General features: G+C 48.9%; 1 protein-coding gene across 1 annotated transcript in view; it reads left to right on the forward strand.

Annotated features, from left to right (window-relative positions):
* Eya2 (EYA transcriptional coactivator and phosphatase 2) overlaps positions 1 to 16,423 on the forward strand; it is a 170,439-nt gene that overhangs the window by 105,022 nt on the left and 48,994 nt on the right. The window contains exons 6-7 of the mRNA XM_052184294.1: positions 6,352 to 6,419; positions 11,028 to 11,205. Of these exons, the coding sequence (XP_052040254.1) occupies positions 6,352 to 6,419; positions 11,028 to 11,205 (246 nt within the window). The remainder of the gene's footprint in view (positions 1 to 6,351; positions 6,420 to 11,027; positions 11,206 to 16,423) is intronic.

Here is a 16,423-nt window from a genome sequence, read left to right on the forward strand (position 1 = left end):
ATCTGAAGGCTCCGTGTTTGGCTCTCTCTGAAGGTGCCACAGATGTATGGTTGGGCGTGGGGAGAAGGAAGGAAGCCCATGAAGGCCTGAGGTGGGGAGGTGGGGCCAGAGAAGGGGTGTCGTGGGCAGGGTGAGGGTGGGGCCAGAGTGGTGCCAGGGCGGGTCCAGGTGGAGCAGGGGCGGGTGGGTGGAGCAGGGGCGGGTGGGTGGAGCAGGGGCGGGTGGGTGGAGCAGGGGCGGGTGGGTGGAGCCAGAACAGGGTTGGTGGGGCCTGTCATCCAGCTCTTGCCCTTCAAAGCTTTGCCTTCTAGGAACAGAAGCATAGATTAAACAGGATATTTTTTTAATCTGAAGAACTTGATGTAAGCCCCAGTTTCTGTGCTGTTCAGTCACCCCGAGTCTATGCAGTCAGAACTAGCAATGTTTCCTTGTCAGTTTAGGATTTAAAACGGGGTTCTTTATTTTGCTTCTTCCCTCTCTGCTGTATCCCAACCTTCGAGTGAAGCCGAACAAGGCAGTTTAAAACGTGATAGAGTCAAGCACACTTCCAAAGGTGCTCTCCAGCCCTGGGGTTTAGGATACTGGGAGCATACGTTTGGAATACACTGGTTATTGAGAACAGAATTGGGGGCTCAGGAAAGAGATGATTGAGGCCATTATGATACAGGAGAATCACCAATTACACACTGTAAATATAAAGTCACTCCCTTCTGCCCGCTGTGTGTAAAAGCTCACTATCAAGATCTTTCAAAGAACCATTTTTAAATATAATTTACCTAATTAATGATAAGTGTCCTGAGATATATACATAAACCTCCTAATACACAAACATCTTTAACAAACTTAAGAATATAAACTTGGGAACATACACGTGGCAAATGTAGAAAACTGCGCCTAAGAAAGTCTATGGCTTTCTGGCCTGTGGGTGGGGTCTAGGACCCCGGGGTGGGCGGGGCTTATGAGGCTCCTCCTCCCACCAACTTGATTTTTTTTTTACACAAGTCCTACATTCCTTCCCCCTCCCCCCAGCTCTGTTCCTATTGCCCCCCAGATGCATTCCAGAGAGTTGTCACTCCTGCTGGAAGAGCTTCAGTCTTTGTGTTTTAAAATAGTCTTTTAAATGTATTATGACACTCATTTGCGTGCATGCCAGAGGACAATTTGTAAGAGTGAGTTTTCTCTTTCCACCATGTGGGTCTGAGGAGCAAATGCAGGCTTTTGGACTTGGTAGCAAGCACTGCTGTGCTCTGAGCCACCCGCTGGCTGGCCTTTATGTTTTAATTACCCCTCAGTCAGACTTTACTACAATGGGGACTGAGGCTCCTGAATATTCTGTGGACCTAACCGGGGGACCCCCTCTGCTTTGGGAAAAGAAATTGGGTAGCATTGGTGAGGGGTTCCACCCAGAGTTATTCTACAACTATCTTCACAAAGCCTGACACAGATGTCCCGTCTACGGGTGACAGCTAGATCACTTTAGTTTGGGAAGAAGGCCTGGGTGGAAAGTCTAAGGCTAGCCCATTTTACTCAAGGGGTTCGAGTTTGGTTTGGTTTTTCGAGACAGGGTTTCTCCGTGTAGCCCTGACTGTCCTATACCTCACTCTGTAAACCAGGCTCACCCTGAACTCACAGAGATCCACCTGCCTCTGCCTACAGCGTGCTGGGATCAAAGGTGTGCACCACCACCTCCTGGGAGCTAGATCACTTTAGATTGGTCCCAAAGAACTACAAGAGATAACCTGTGCTGAGTGTCTCAGCACCTCAGAGAAACCTGGGCCCTGTCCAGTCACTTCCCAACCTGCCATGCAGCCAGCCCAGAGCAAACATCTGCACGCCTCCATGGTGGCCCAGTATTGTTCCATCCTTATCTCTGAGTCAGTCAAGGGCCCTCAAGGGCTGAGGTAAAGGGGAAGCTAGGCTGAGCCCTGGAAAGAAAGGGTTTCCATAGCAACCATCACCATCTTATTAAAAAGAAGACATCCAGAGGGCAGCAGGCCCTAAAAGGCACACTCAGAGTCACCAGCAACCAACCAGAGAAATATGAATCATGGCACATATATCAAGACAGCAAAACAACAACAACAACAACAAAAAAAAAAAAAAAACAGCAGTTCCATGCAGAATACTAGGGGAGAGGAGACAGGTACAGAGCAGGATGCAGGCACCTCCTGCACCAGGCAACCCTCCCTCATCTCCTCCAAGGCATTGGGGCCCATACAGCGTGTGTGTGTGTGTGTGTGTGTGTGTGTGTGTGTGTGTGTGTGAGTATGCACATAGCAGCCTTGTCAGGAGCCTCCCACCTGTGTCCCCTGGGCAGTCAGGACCAGCAGAGAGCTAGGCAGCCTCCCTGGGCACAGATGATGCAGACAGTGGTGAGGAAGTCAGAATCATTTGATGGCCTGTGAAACCTGGGAGACAGGTGACACCCCAGAGCTCACAGAACTGACACCTGTGCTTGCATGTGCCCCATACTAAGAGGCGTGTGTGCCCCTGTGGCCTGGATAGAGTGTGTCCCGAAAGAATTCCCATGTTGCTCCCCAGAGTGCTGATGTTGGGAGGTCATTAGGCCATGGGAACTCAGAGGGTGGTTTGGTTCTCATGGGATCCCTCAATTAGCTAGCTATAAGAGAGTCACAGAAGAGCCAGCATGGCTACCCCATTCTCTCCCTGTTGTTGTAATCTTTCATTTACTCACACACACACACACACACACACACACACACACACACACGTACACATACACACACCTAGGCATCACCATGTCTGTCATTTAGAAGCCTGATCTTGCACACTGGGCCTAAGATTTTAATCAAACCTTTTTTCTTTATAGAGTTTACCTTCCTCCAGTGTTTCCTTATAGTAACAGAAAAAGAAAAAGAAAAGAAAAACACAGAGAAAGGCCATTCAGACACCTCACCGTTTCTGCCTGTGAGTGATGGGAACCGAGAGGAAATTAGATGAAATTAATTTTAAAATTAAAATTAAATTGACAGAAGACAAAAGGAGCCCAGAGTGAATTGCCTCAGTGACTCAGGACAGGGTGGCAAAGTGGTGCAGGCAGTGCACACGTGAGGACCTGAGTTCAGAGCCCTTGAACCTCTACAAAAAGCCACACACGGCTGCCCTGCCTGTAATCCCAGCACTGGGGAGGCTGAGACAGAAAGGCCCCTGGCCCTGCCTGCCCAGTCAAAGCACAACCAGGAAGATGAACTTGCCTGGTCCAGCTCCTCTCTTGTCTAGAACCTGTCGCATCCCTACATCTAGCCACCAAAGAGGCCGGGGCTGCAGAGTATCCCAATCCAAGTCTAGTGCAGAGAGAGCATTCTGTCTCTGAGAGAGGGTGGAGACAAGAGAGAGGGACCTGCCACGACCAGCCTCCCACCCTCCTACCTCCACCATTGTTCCAGCCAGCAATGCCTGTGTCTCATAGTCACCACCAAAATGAGTCTATGAAACCCCTCCAGGCCCCACACACTGTTGCCCAATCTTTCCATGGTCCTCCCTGACCCAGGAGGGATTGCCTGCTGGGCCTGCCTGATGTCTTCCCTCTAAGCTTTGTACAGCTGTCCATTCTTCAGATGACCCTGAGTCACAAAAGGAAAATAAACAACAAACCGTTCTGAAAGTAGAGGGGGCTCTGATTGTGACCACCCCAATCAAATCTGCCCTAAGTCAGCCATCCTCGGCTTCACACAGAAGAGAAAGAGCTGTCCCGGGGCGGGTAGGGTCACCATGGCAACCAGTGAAAGAAAAATATTGGCTCAGGACCCCTAAGACCACGTTCTTGGCTCAAAGGAGATTTATTTGCCCCAGGGGGAGAGAGGTCAGGGGATAAGAGACACGTGCTCGCTGCACTCAACCTGGTCCGAGTCTCTTCAACCAGAACCAGAGATGACCTGGAGTAAAATGGGCTAGCCTCAGACTTTCCACCCAGGCCTTCTTCCCATGCATGTGTCCAGGCCAGCCTTAAGGACAGAGCGAGATTTCAGTGGGTCAGAGTAGATCCTAGTGGGTCACACAGGGATGAAGTCTGTGCCCTTTAGGATTAAGGAGTCACTGTGTAACTGAAGTCAAGAGAGAGAGGCCCAGTGGGGCCCTGTGTCTGTCTCTCACTCTCCTTGTACTACTGTTTCCTCTTCCCTGACTCCACCCTTTCCCCAGTCACCAATCACGAGCTCTCTAAGTCCCCCAGGTCCTGGGGAGGTGGCTAATGGAACTGTTAGAAAGACACCTCCTCCTCCCTCTTGGATCAGAGTTCACACCGGCTGGGTAGAGAGTAGGTAGGAGTGGTTATTTCTGCACCTGAAACAAAACAGAAGCAGAAAGCTAACTCCTCACCCTCCAAGGAGGGCAGGAAGAGCCTGTGGCAGAGGCCAAGGACTGCCATTGGGTCTGTCACCGTGCCCCGTGCCCCTTCCCCGCCCACCTCTGCGTGGGTCTTGAGCAGTCTCCTTCCTGGTACAGGAGAAGCTTTCCTAGGATCTGTTCTCACCCATAATCCATTCCCAGACCATGCTGTACTAGAAGCAACTTCACATAAAGTTAACCAGGGGAAAGGGAAAGGAGGTCCCTTGCCACCAAGCCTGACAACCCCTAGAATCCACATGGTGGAAAAAGGACCAACTCCTGCAAATTTGCAAGTTTCCTGACCTAGATGTACACACAGGTACCCACGTGCCTGCACTAGAATAAAACAATGTTTCAAAAACAGCAGCGGCTTGGCTGCTCTGAGGACATTCGGGGCCTCCCGCGCGGGCAGGCTTGGGGGGTGCGGGGTTGGTTGTTTTTCCCAGAGCTCTGTCCGGCTTGCCTGAGCTGCCTTGCTTAGCTCTTCATTTTCCTCACTTCAAGTTTTAACCCCCAGGTTGCATCCTGGAAGGTTTTCCGCTTTCCCACAGTGACCCAAGCTGGGCGTAGGGTTTATTTGACTTTGGAAGACCACATTTTACACAGGAAACCCTCTGTAAAGTAGTTGCTAACCACTAGTAGCAGACCAACAAAGGCCCCACTGTGTGCTATCAGAACCTGGGTGGGGGCGGGGCTGGAAATTGCCTGGCCCCTACATTCTGATTCCTTTTTGCATTTTTGTCACTGATTGCCCCTTCCCTGTGAGCCCCCCTCGTTCTGGCTCCTGGGTTAGAACTTCTAGAACAGATCTGGGGTTCTCCATAGCTTGTGGATGCCCGTTTCCCCTGCAGACCCCAAGGACAGGGTCTCTGGACATAGATTTCCCGGGACATGGCAACATTTTTGTGAAGCAGTTGTGCCACTCTGGGCTCTGCTGGCCCCATAGACATGTGTCACTTCGGGTTGTCCCTTACACCGCAGGATCTGTTTGCTTGAACTGTCTGAGTGAGTACAGATCCTTCCAGATGCACCGCTGTCAGCCCTACACAAGCACAGACCTCAGCCTGCATTTCCACACAGAGAACATGAAAAGGAAGTGGTACCATCTCAAGATTGATCTGAGGAAATGAGAAACCACCATGAAAGTCAAATACTACATGATCTTTCTTACCTGAGGTCCCTGGACCAACCAAGTCCAGGCAAATAGAATGGCTATTGCCAGGGACTCTGGGGTGATGGGCTTTTTAAACAGGCACAAGGTTCCAATTTTATAAGATTCTGCAGATTTCCTAGAATGTTCTAGAAAAGTCTTCATAGTGGATGTTATGATGGTAACACGGAATATAAATGCACTTGATACCCCTTACTGTACACTTTAAACTGAATAAAATAGTGTCATGTTCCACAATTTTTAACCGCAGTTTTAAAAAATAAATAAATAAATTTTAGGCTGGCCATAACGGTGTACACCTTTAATCCCAGCACGGAGGAGGCAGAGGCAGGTAGATCTCTGAGATCAAGGCCAGCCTGGTTTATAGAGCAAGAACAGCCAGGGCTACACAAAGAAACCCTGTCAAAAAAAAAAAAAGCAAATAAATAACTTATTAAAAACACGGTCACCACAATCAGCAAGATAAAGGCACTTACCACCAAGCCTGACAACCCCTGGAATCACAGGATGGAAAAAGGATCAACTCCAGCAATTTGCAAGTTCGCTGACCTAGATTTACACACACCTGCACTAGAATAAAACTATGTTTCAAAACTGCAGTAAGCAGGACTGCTAGAATAAAACGATTTTTCAAAAACCGCAGTAAGCAGGGCTGAATCACCTTAAAAAAGAAAAAAGATTCTTTTCTTTGTTTACTAAAGAAACCCACCGAGGCTAGGGAGCTGTGGCTCCTGGTCACTGGTTCTGCCCCACCCCCACCCCTGACCCCAGGCCTGAGAGTGGCATCTTCTACTCCTCCACAGTCCTCCCTAACCTGTTGTGTCCTCCCTCAGGCACCGCTGGGCTCTATCAAGGCGCCAACGGATTGAGCAACTCGGCCGGATTTGGGAGCGTGCACCAGGTAGAAACGGCGGCGCCTGCCAACTCTCTTCTCACTTCTTTCTTTAAATGTTCCCCTAACTCAAGGTGCACGACAGAGCTACCCCCACCAGAAAGCTGGCCTCTTAGCCCTGGGTTTGGGGATTCCGGGAGCCAGATTAGACAAAATACCACTAGAAATAAAATTACAAGATCCCTAAGATGTCAGGTCTGATTTTACCTAAGCCGGAAGCAGTTAGGGGCTCTTGGGTGTGGACTGTGGGTCCACAGTCTCTGTGCCTTCCCTGGACCGTGAGCCTCTCACGGGGACAACACATCGCCTCTCACGGGGACAACACATCCTGCTCCTTCTGCATCTGATGGAATGCTGGCCACTGTGGAAGTCGCTTGGTTTTCTTTAGAGTCAGTTAAGAGTCAGTCTGGAGACAGCTGGGTGTGGTGGTGCACACCTGCGATCCAGCAATAGGGAGGGTGTGGCGGGAGGTCCACAAAATCAAGGTCATCCTTGGCTATTTAGTATGCTCAAGGCTACGTGAGACCTTGTCTTAAACAACCAAGTGAAAAATTAATTGGGGGCTGGGGAGATAGCTCAGTGATTAAGAATAGCAAAAGGTGGGGGCTGGGGGGAGCTTGAGTCTCAGTACACACGTCAGGGGGCTCACAGCTGCCTGCCAGTCCAGCACCAGGGCATCTGGCACCTTCTTCTGGTCTCCATGGGTACCTCACATATGTGGCACACTCCCACACAGACATAGACACATACATATAATGATGAGCCTAAAGGCCTGGAGAGATGGCTCAGTGGTTAAGAGCCTGAAGGACCCGGGTTCAAATCCCAGCACCCACATGGCAGCTCCTATAGGTCTGTAACTCCAGTTGCAGGGGTCTGAGACCCTCACACAGACATACATGCATGCAAAACACCAGTGCACATAAGATAAAAATGAATACATTATTTGAGGGAAAAAAGAATTAGCCTACTAAATAAAAGTAGAGGTTGCAGCTCGGTGGAAGAGTGTCTGCCGGTGCTCAAGGCCCTGGGTCCTACCACCTGGATTTTTGGGGAGACTTGCTAGAGGACCTTCTTCCTGTGAATGTACTTCCTATAAATCTTAAATTCTTTCAAAACAAAAGGCTCCTGTGTTCCTAACACACAAAAGTACATAGAACAAATATTCTCCCCTCCAGCTCCGTGAGCAATAAACACAAACCCAAAACCTGGATCTCAAATGGGACTTGCCAGATGCAACCCTTAACTCTGGGTATCTGGCCATTACACTCTAAGACTGCCACGAATTCAGACTTCCCGGTAATTCTGACTTAGCAGATATGAGCTGGGGCCCAGAACCTTCTATGAGTTTCTTATGAGTGAATCACTGATGGTGGTGGTGGTGGCGGTGATGGTGATGGAGATGGTGATGATGGTGATGGTAGCGGTGATGGTGATGATGATGGTGATGGTGATGATGGAGATGGTGATGATGATGGTGATGGTGATGGAGATGGTGATGGTGGTGGGGGAGATGGTGATGTGGTAGCTGTGATGATGGTGATGATGGTAGTGGTACCGAGGATCATGACTGGCTGTGTTTGAAAGAATGATAGCCGGGGCCTGGGGAATGCCCTGAACCCTGATATGGTAGGGACTGCTCCATTTGGAACTTGTTCCCTGACATGTTCTTGAAATGTCCCTCAACCCCAGGTCTGCGCTCCACTCAGTGTTCACACAACATCTCTGAGGTCACAGTGAATGCTAGGCTCAGTTCTCACCGGGGAGACACAACCTTGACCACGACTGTCATGGCCACCCTCCTGTTCTTCAGGGTCATCAACAAATAGTCACCTTCAGGCTCTCAGATCCTAGGACTCAGGAGTTTCTCTACAACCAGTGTGTAGGGGAGGCAGGAAGAGTCAAAGACTTCCCCGCCTCCACACCCCACCCTCCACCCCCGACCCCGGGAGCTGTCCTAGAGATGGCTGGGCTCAGGGCCACACGATAGCTTCCACCCTGTGGGAGACTGTCTTAGTGTTTCTTCCTGCACAAGAAGCAAGTTGGGGAGGAAAGGGTTTATTGAGCTTACACTTCCACGTTGCAGTTCATCACTAAAGGAAGTCAGGACTGGAACTCAAGCAGGTCAGGAAGCAGGAGCTGATGCAGAGGCCATGGGGGGATGTTTCTTACTGGCTTGCTTCCCCTGGCTTGCTCAGCTTTCTTTCTTATAGAACCCAAGAACACCAGCCCAGAGATGGCACCACCCACAAGGGGCCCTCCCCCCTGATCACTAATTGAGAGAATGCCCCACAGCTGGATCTCATGGAGGCACTTCCCCAACTGAAGCTCCTTTCTCTATGATAACTCCAGCCTGTGTCAAGTTGACACAAAATCAGCCAGTACAATTGACCCCTTGTCAACTTGACACACAAACACGTCACTATTAAGCCTCAACCCTTACTTTCTTTTTCATCCCCAAGATCTAAATAACTTTAAAAGTCTCACAGTCTTGCATATTAAAAGTTCAGTCCCAGGAGGTGATTGGAGAATGGGTGGAGAGAAGGTTTATGGGACATATGGGGAGGGGGGATCCGGGAAAGGGGAAATCATTTGGAATGTAAACAAAGAATATAGAAAATAAAAATATTAAAAAAAAAAGAAAGAATTTTATGGAGCAGAATTGGAAAAAAAAAGTTCAGTCCCTTTAAAATGTACAATATCTTTTAAAATACAAAATCTTTTAAAAATTCAAACTCTCTTAACTGTGGGCTCCACTAAAATACTTTCTTCCTACAAGAGGGAAAAATATCAGGGCTCAGTCACAATCAAAAGCAAAATCAAGCTCCAACCATCTAATGTCTGGAATCCACTCATGATCTTCTGGGCTCCTCGAAGGGCTTGGGTCATGTCTCCAGTTCTGCCCTTTGTTGTAGCACACACCTTGTCTTCTAGGCTCCAGATACCTGTACTCCACTGCTGCTGCCTTTCTTTCTTTCATTCAATCTTTGTTTCTTTCTTTTTTTTTTTTTTTTTTTTTTGGTTTTTTCAAGACAGGGTTTCTCTGTGTAGCCCTGGCTGTCCTGGAACTCAATCTGTAGACCAGGTTGGCCTCAAACTCAGAAATTCGCCTGCCTCTGCCTCCCAGGTTCTGGGATTAAAGGCGTATGTGCCACCACTGCCAAGCACTGCTGCTGTTCTTGGCGGTCCTCTCATGGTACTGGTATCTCCAAAACACTGCTGTCTTCTGCTATAACTAGGCTTCACCAATAGCCTCTCATAGGCTCTCTTCATGGTACCAAGCCTCAGCTCCTTTGCATGACCCCTTCAGTCCTGGGCCATCAATTGCAACTGAGGCAGCACCTTCACCAATGGCCTTCCATGGCCTCACACAGTGCCAAACCTCAGCTGTTCTTCATGACCCCTTCATGCCTTCAAAACCAGTACCACCTGGGTGACTCTGACATAGTACCAAGTCCAACCACAGCACAAGGTACAACCTTGGCTATCTCTGGAACACAGCCTCTGTGTGCTCTTAGAAAACACTTCCCAGAAGATTTCACCTCAGTGATTCTGGTTTCTTCTTAATCACTGCTAATTTCTTCGCTCCAGCTAACCAGCATCAATAGTCCCAGTAATGCAATGGTTTCGCTTTAGTAGTTCTGGTATCTTATTAATCACAGCTGATTCTTCAGCCCCAGCTAACCAAAACCATAGAATCTTCACAATCACAACAGCAACAGCCCTGAAAAGAGTCTTTAATTTTCCCTCTGAAATTTCACAAGCCAAGCCTCCATCTTCTGCACTGTTCTCAAAATTATCTTCCAAGCTCCTATAGAACGTTCCACAGAGCTCTTAACATCCTAATGGCTCTTCTAACTCAAAGTTCCAAAGTCTTTCCACAGTCCTCCCCTAAACATGGTCAGGTTGTCACAGCAATACCCCACTCCTGGTACCAATTTGTTAGGGTTTCTATTCCTGCACAAACATGATCAAGAAGCAAGCTGGGGAGGAAAGGGTTTATTCAGCTTACACTTTCCACATTGCTATTGATCACCAAAGGAAGTCAGGACTGGAACTCAAGCAGGTCAGGAAGCAGGAACTGATGCAAAGGCCATGGAGGGATGTTATTTACTGGCTTGCTTCCCCTGGCTTGCTCAGCCTACTCTCTTTAGAACCCAAGACTATGAACCCAGGGATGGCACCACCCACAAGGGGCCCTCCCACCCTCGATCATTCATTAAGAAAATGCCCCACAGCTGGATCTCATGGAGGCATTTCCTCAACTGAAGCTCCTTTCTCTGTGCTAACTCCAACCTGTGTCAAGTTGACACATAAAAAAAGCAAATACTCAGGTTCAGATGGGGATTCCTCAGAACTCCCCAGTGTGGGTCATCTTGCCCAGTCCTGTGACAAACAACACAGGGCTGCCCCCATTTCCACTCTGTGGCTTCACCCCTCTGTCCCCCATGTCTCCTTCACTGTCCACCTGTGGCTCTCGAGTCAGAATCCATTTACTGGGAAAACCGAACAGCGATTGAGCATCTGGATGGTCGATTGGTGTTTACTCTGAAGGGGGAGCCTGGGCTGCCAGGCACAGCCCCTCACTCAATCCCTGTCTGCCCTTTCTTCTCTTGCCAGGATTACCCCTCCTACCCCAGCTTCCCGCAGAACCAGTACCCCCAGTACTTCAGTCCATCGTACAGCCCGCCCTACGTCCCCGCCAGTAGCCTCTGCTCCTCGCCCCTCTCCACGTCCACCTACGTCCTCCAGGAGACTCCTCACAATGTCCCCAGCCAGAGTTCTGAGTCACTGGCCGGTAAGTACTCTCATTCACACCTGTGGTCTGAGACTCCCGAGTGAGGCAGAGCTGTGGTCCAAAAGAAGCACAGGCTTGCACAGTCTCCTCTCACTGCCTCTATACCCTTACTAACTGGCACTTATTAAACACCTACTGTTTTCCGGGCAGTCCTTAGTTTGAACAACTACTAAAAATTGGGGGAGGGGGGATTGTTTCTGAAGATTTCTTTAAAGATGCAGTTATTCTTTTTAAACACGTTGTATGTTCTGATGGCATGAAGTTGGAGCTACAGGTGGTCGTGATTTGCCATGTGTGTGCTGGGAACTGAACCCCACATCTCTGTAAGAACAGTAAGCACCTTTAGCCACTGAGCCATCTCTCCAGCCCCCAGGACATTGTCCATTTGAACTTTGTAGGCTGCAACCAAATAGTCTCACAGATACACTTACAAACTGGAGTAGGAAAGATGAGCCACAGTCCTCACAAAAAGAGGGTGTCTCGCCTCCATCCCACACCCCTGTCGTCCACATAGAACAGTACAGGTGTGAGTAACAAGTACTTGATAGTAACTGTGGGGCTGGGATTCGAACCCAGGCCCACTAGACATCATCTTCTGCGCTGAGCTCTTTATTCATTGGCTATACCCAATTGAGATGTTCTCTAAAACTTGCAGGGGGCAGGACTGGTGGGGGATGGGGGATCTAAAGTGATGATTCACAGCCGCCTGTAATCCCAGCCACGGGGGATCTGGCGCCCTCTTCTGGACTCTGCGGGCACTGCACACACATAACGTGTAAGATAAATCTGCCAGGCCACCGGCACCATTATCCGGCCACCATTATCTCTGAGGAGGTTCAGCGCAGTTACTCACGCAGGTCTCAGTCTTCTAGGATCCTCACCCAACCCTGAGGCACCAGAGTTTTAGGGGAACCCTCTATTGCACAGAACTTTTAGGGTCCAGAAAGTAGAAAAAAGTGGTTTATGAAAGAAAGGGGGAAAAAAACCACTTGTTAAGCAGGTTACTAGCAGTGTTGGGGGTCAGCATGGCATAGGTCAGGGGTTCCGACAAAATGCTTCTGATCTCAGGACTTTATCCTGCCTGCTACACCACCACAAGGAAGGGCTTCTTCCTTCTAGATCCTTCCGCCAGAGCCCTAGAGGACTCTCATTGGCCGACTTAGCCGCATGCCCCTCCTATGGCCAGCCTCTGTGGCTTAGGTACAATGCTGGGTGGGGAAAAGGCTCTGGGTCTTATGCCCATGGCTGGGGCTAGAGCAGAGTCAGCGCTGTGTCAGAACCAATAGACTAAGGGGGAGGGGGAGCCACAAGGAATCCCAGAACTCCAGAGCCAGGGGACAGCAGAGCCACCCACACCCCTCCCTGGATAGCACCTCAGCTGTGAGCTATAGAGGCCAGGGTGCTTTCTTTTTTTTTTTTTCTTTATTGATATATTTTTTATTTACATTTCAAATGATTTCCCCTTTTCTGGGGCCCCACTCCCCACAAGTCCCATAAGCCCTCTTCCCTCCCCCTGTTCCTCCATTTACCCCTTCCCACTTCCCTGTTCTGGTATTCACCTATACTCTTGCACTGAGTCTTTCCAGAACCAGGGGCCACTCCTCCATTCTTTTTGGACCTCATTTAATATGTGAATTATGTCTTGGGTATTCAAAGTTTCTAGGCTAATATTCACTTATCAGTGAGTGCATACCATGATTGATCTTTTGAGACTGTGTTACCTCACTTAGTATGATGTTCTCCAGCTCCATCCATTTGTCTACGAATTTCATGAATTCATTTTTTTCTAATGGCTGAATAGTACTCCATTGTGTATCCATTCCTCCGTTGAAGGACACCTGGGTTCTTTCCAGCTTCTGGCTACTACAAATAGGGCTACTATGAACATAGTGAGCATGTGTCCTTATCGCATGCCAGGCTGCTTTCAAACCTGCAATCCTCCTGCTTCAGCTTCCTAACCAGAGGTTGCTGCCTGAACCGGGTGTTTCCAGATCCTTGGTGTCTTGTTCACGGAATTGATGAAGTGCTCAGAAGTAACAAAGCCACAGGAGTTTTATTTCGGGGCAAAGCAAAAGCTCAGAGTAGCGCCACTACAGGGGAGTGGTGGGCTCCAGGCAGGTTGCACAAGAGCCCACGCTACTTCCGGGGTTTCCTTCTGTGGTTCCAGGAGGAGGAGGAAGAGGAAGTGGTTGCTAGGGGCAGAATGTGGGTGGTTTTCTGTTTTGACTGACAGGTCATGGTTATCTAAACCTTGGTTTGCTGCAGATATCCTTTCCCATGATGCATCCGGCTTAATCATATACATGACCGATCATGCATAGGCATAAGATGGTAATTAGAAGATTTTTTTTCCCAAAAAATGTCACTCAGAGGACATTTTTCCTTATCGTGCACGTACCGAAAGCCAGTCCAGATTGGACCACTGCCCCTCATTCCAGGATGTGTTTGTCTACAAAAGGGAGTTCCTGTGAGGTTGCTAGGGAGTTACTAGGGGAGGGTGTGGTGGAGTGACAGGTTGTCTGGTGAGAACCATGTGTATAACTCACTGCAGGACGCGGTAGGGGACAGGGTCGGGGTCTGGAGTTGCAGGTTGCACTGCTATTCTGCAAACTAAGTGTCCCACAGGTGCTGGGGTCACAGGGGCAGCCAGCATAGTGTCTCCTTCTTTTGTTGTTTTGTCTTATTTAAGACAAGGTCTCCTGTAGCCCAGGCTAGCCTTGAACTCAAGATGTAGCCAAGGCTTGACCTTGAATTCTCATCCTCCTGCCTCTACCTTCAGTGCTGAGATTATAGGAAGGGGCCTCTACAGCAACCTTCCTTCCGCCTCCTTTTGGAGTCCCCTGCTGCTCTCGGGCTCAGCAGCCTGATGCCTTGTGGACATTCCTTGCTTAAAAGATGAGGAAGAAGCAGCAGGAGAACCCCGCCCCCTCACTGTCTGAGCTTTTGGTGTGGCTGTGGACCAGATCTGCATGTCCCTCCCCTGAAGAACTCCTCATCCCTTTCCTGAAGACAAATGGAGATACCTGGCCAAGTATTCTGAGTCAGCATTCAAGGGAGCGTCGGGCTTGACTGCTTTTTAATCTTCATCATCTCATCCCGAATATTTACTGAACACACAGTCCTTCTCGCTTAGCAACTTCAAATCCTTCTCTTCCGAGAAAGAACATGAAGTCTAGTGAACTTCCCTTCCTGGTCCTAGGCTATCGTTGTCACTCCACTTCTTTGAATGTAGTCTCCAAGCACGGGGTTCAGCAAAGGAGAAGAATGAGGGGCTGGTGGGAAATCGGGGTGCCGGTGGAAGATGGACTAGTAGATCCTGAGTTTGGGGTGAACCTGGCTCCAATGTTGCCCTTCCTGAGGGTTTGGGTTATATGACAAGGACCGCAGAGGGGTTCCATCAGGAGTAAACACAGGACACAGAGACCCTCCTCGCGGCTCTGAAGGGTCCATTCCACGTCCCCCAAGGTCACTTATCCCTTGGCCTCAAATACAGCAATAAAGGGTTAGAGTGACTTCTCCTGTGTCTCACAAGCTCACATAAATGTTAAGGCATCACGGGGCTGGAGAGATGGCTCAGTGGGTAGGAGCACTGACTGCTCTTCTGAAGGTCCTGAGTTCAAAACCCAGCAACCACATGGTGGCTCACAACCATCTGTACAGCTATAGTGTACTCACATACATAAAACAAATAAATAAATAAATCTTTAAAAAAAAAAAAGAACATTAGCATATGTGCACACACATATGTACACACATGCAGGCTTTTAGTGTTTTCCACAAAACTCCACTTTGGAAACCATATAAGGCACCAGTGTTTCCCAGCTGCTCCAGTAGTTTGATTGACAGATCCCACCAGTTCTCAGCCCTGCTGAGAAATGGTCTCTAACACTTCCCTCTTCCTGGCCACATTGACAGACACGCTGCTCTAACAGGCGTCAACATCTGTGCAACTGGCAGCAGTGTGCAGAGGACTCTGGGCAGCCCGCTGCGCACAGCAGTGTCTACGCACCTGCCCAGACCCAAGAGAGCAGACACCCCCATCCAGAACTTCCTTCCCGTAGTTTAATGCGCTCTGTGGTACTCAAAAAGTTGGAAGGTTGTTGTTTTAACTTCTTAAACCACCTCCCTCAGCCAATAAGAGACTGTTAAACTCTCAAGAAGAGATTTAAGGTTTTCTGTGCAATCAGGTAACATCTAACAGAATTAGAAATGCAAAAACCCTCTAGCCCAACTGTTCCCCAACTAGGAATTCATCCTAAATACAACTCCCACATACAGACACTTAAGAAAATGAATCCTTATTGCTATTAATATCAGAGCAAAAGACTACAAGCAACACAGTAAGTGCTTAGCAGGACTCATGTTAGGTAAACAGTGGGTACCCACCAGTAGCATACTATGCAGCTCTGAAAAATAAGAGTGCAGTGATATTATACAATGATGTCTGTCTAAGCTGCCACTTTTGAACTGCTATTGTAGGTGGAGAGAAGTCAAAGAACCACGTATGAAGATTCAGGCATGGTATCTGTCTTAGTCAGGGTTTCTATTCCTGCACAAACATCATGACCAAGAAGCAAGTTGGGGAGCAAAGAGTTTATTGAGCTTACACTTCCACATTGCTGTTCATCACTAAAGGAAGTCATGACTGGAACTCAAGCAGGTCAGGAAGCAGGAGCTGATGCAGAAGCCATGGAGGGATGTTGCTTACTGACTTGGTTCCCCTGGCTTGCTCAGCCTGCTCTCTTATAGAACCCAGGGATGGCACCACCCACAAGGGGCCCTCCCACTTGATCACTAATTGAGAAAATGCCCCACAGCTGGATCTCATGGAGGCACTTCCCCAACTGAAACTCCTTTCTCTGTGATAACTCCAGCCTGTGTCAACTTGACACACAAAACCAGCCAGTACAGTGTCTCACACCTAAAATCTCAGCACTCAGGAGGCTGAGGCAGGAGGATTGCTATGAGTTCAAGGCCAGCCTGAGTTATATACTAGGCTCCCAGCCAGGTCCAACCACAGAGTGAGATTGTTTCTTCTCTCACCCTCATGGAAAAAAAGAAACGGAAAAAAAGAAGAAACAAAACTCTGTGTGAGACATGTCCCCAGAGTTTTCTTGAACACAAGTGTAGGCTGACGTCCATGTTTACTTAGGAATTTTCTGGAAAGATGTAGAGCAGCCATCCGTGGTCAGTTTCTCTGGAGAAGAAAACTGGGAGT

Source organism: Apodemus sylvaticus, chromosome 5, assembly GCF_947179515.1.
Source record: "Apodemus sylvaticus chromosome 5, mApoSyl1.1, whole genome shotgun sequence".
Lineage (NCBI taxonomy): Eukaryota > Metazoa > Chordata > Mammalia > Rodentia > Muridae > Apodemus > Apodemus sylvaticus.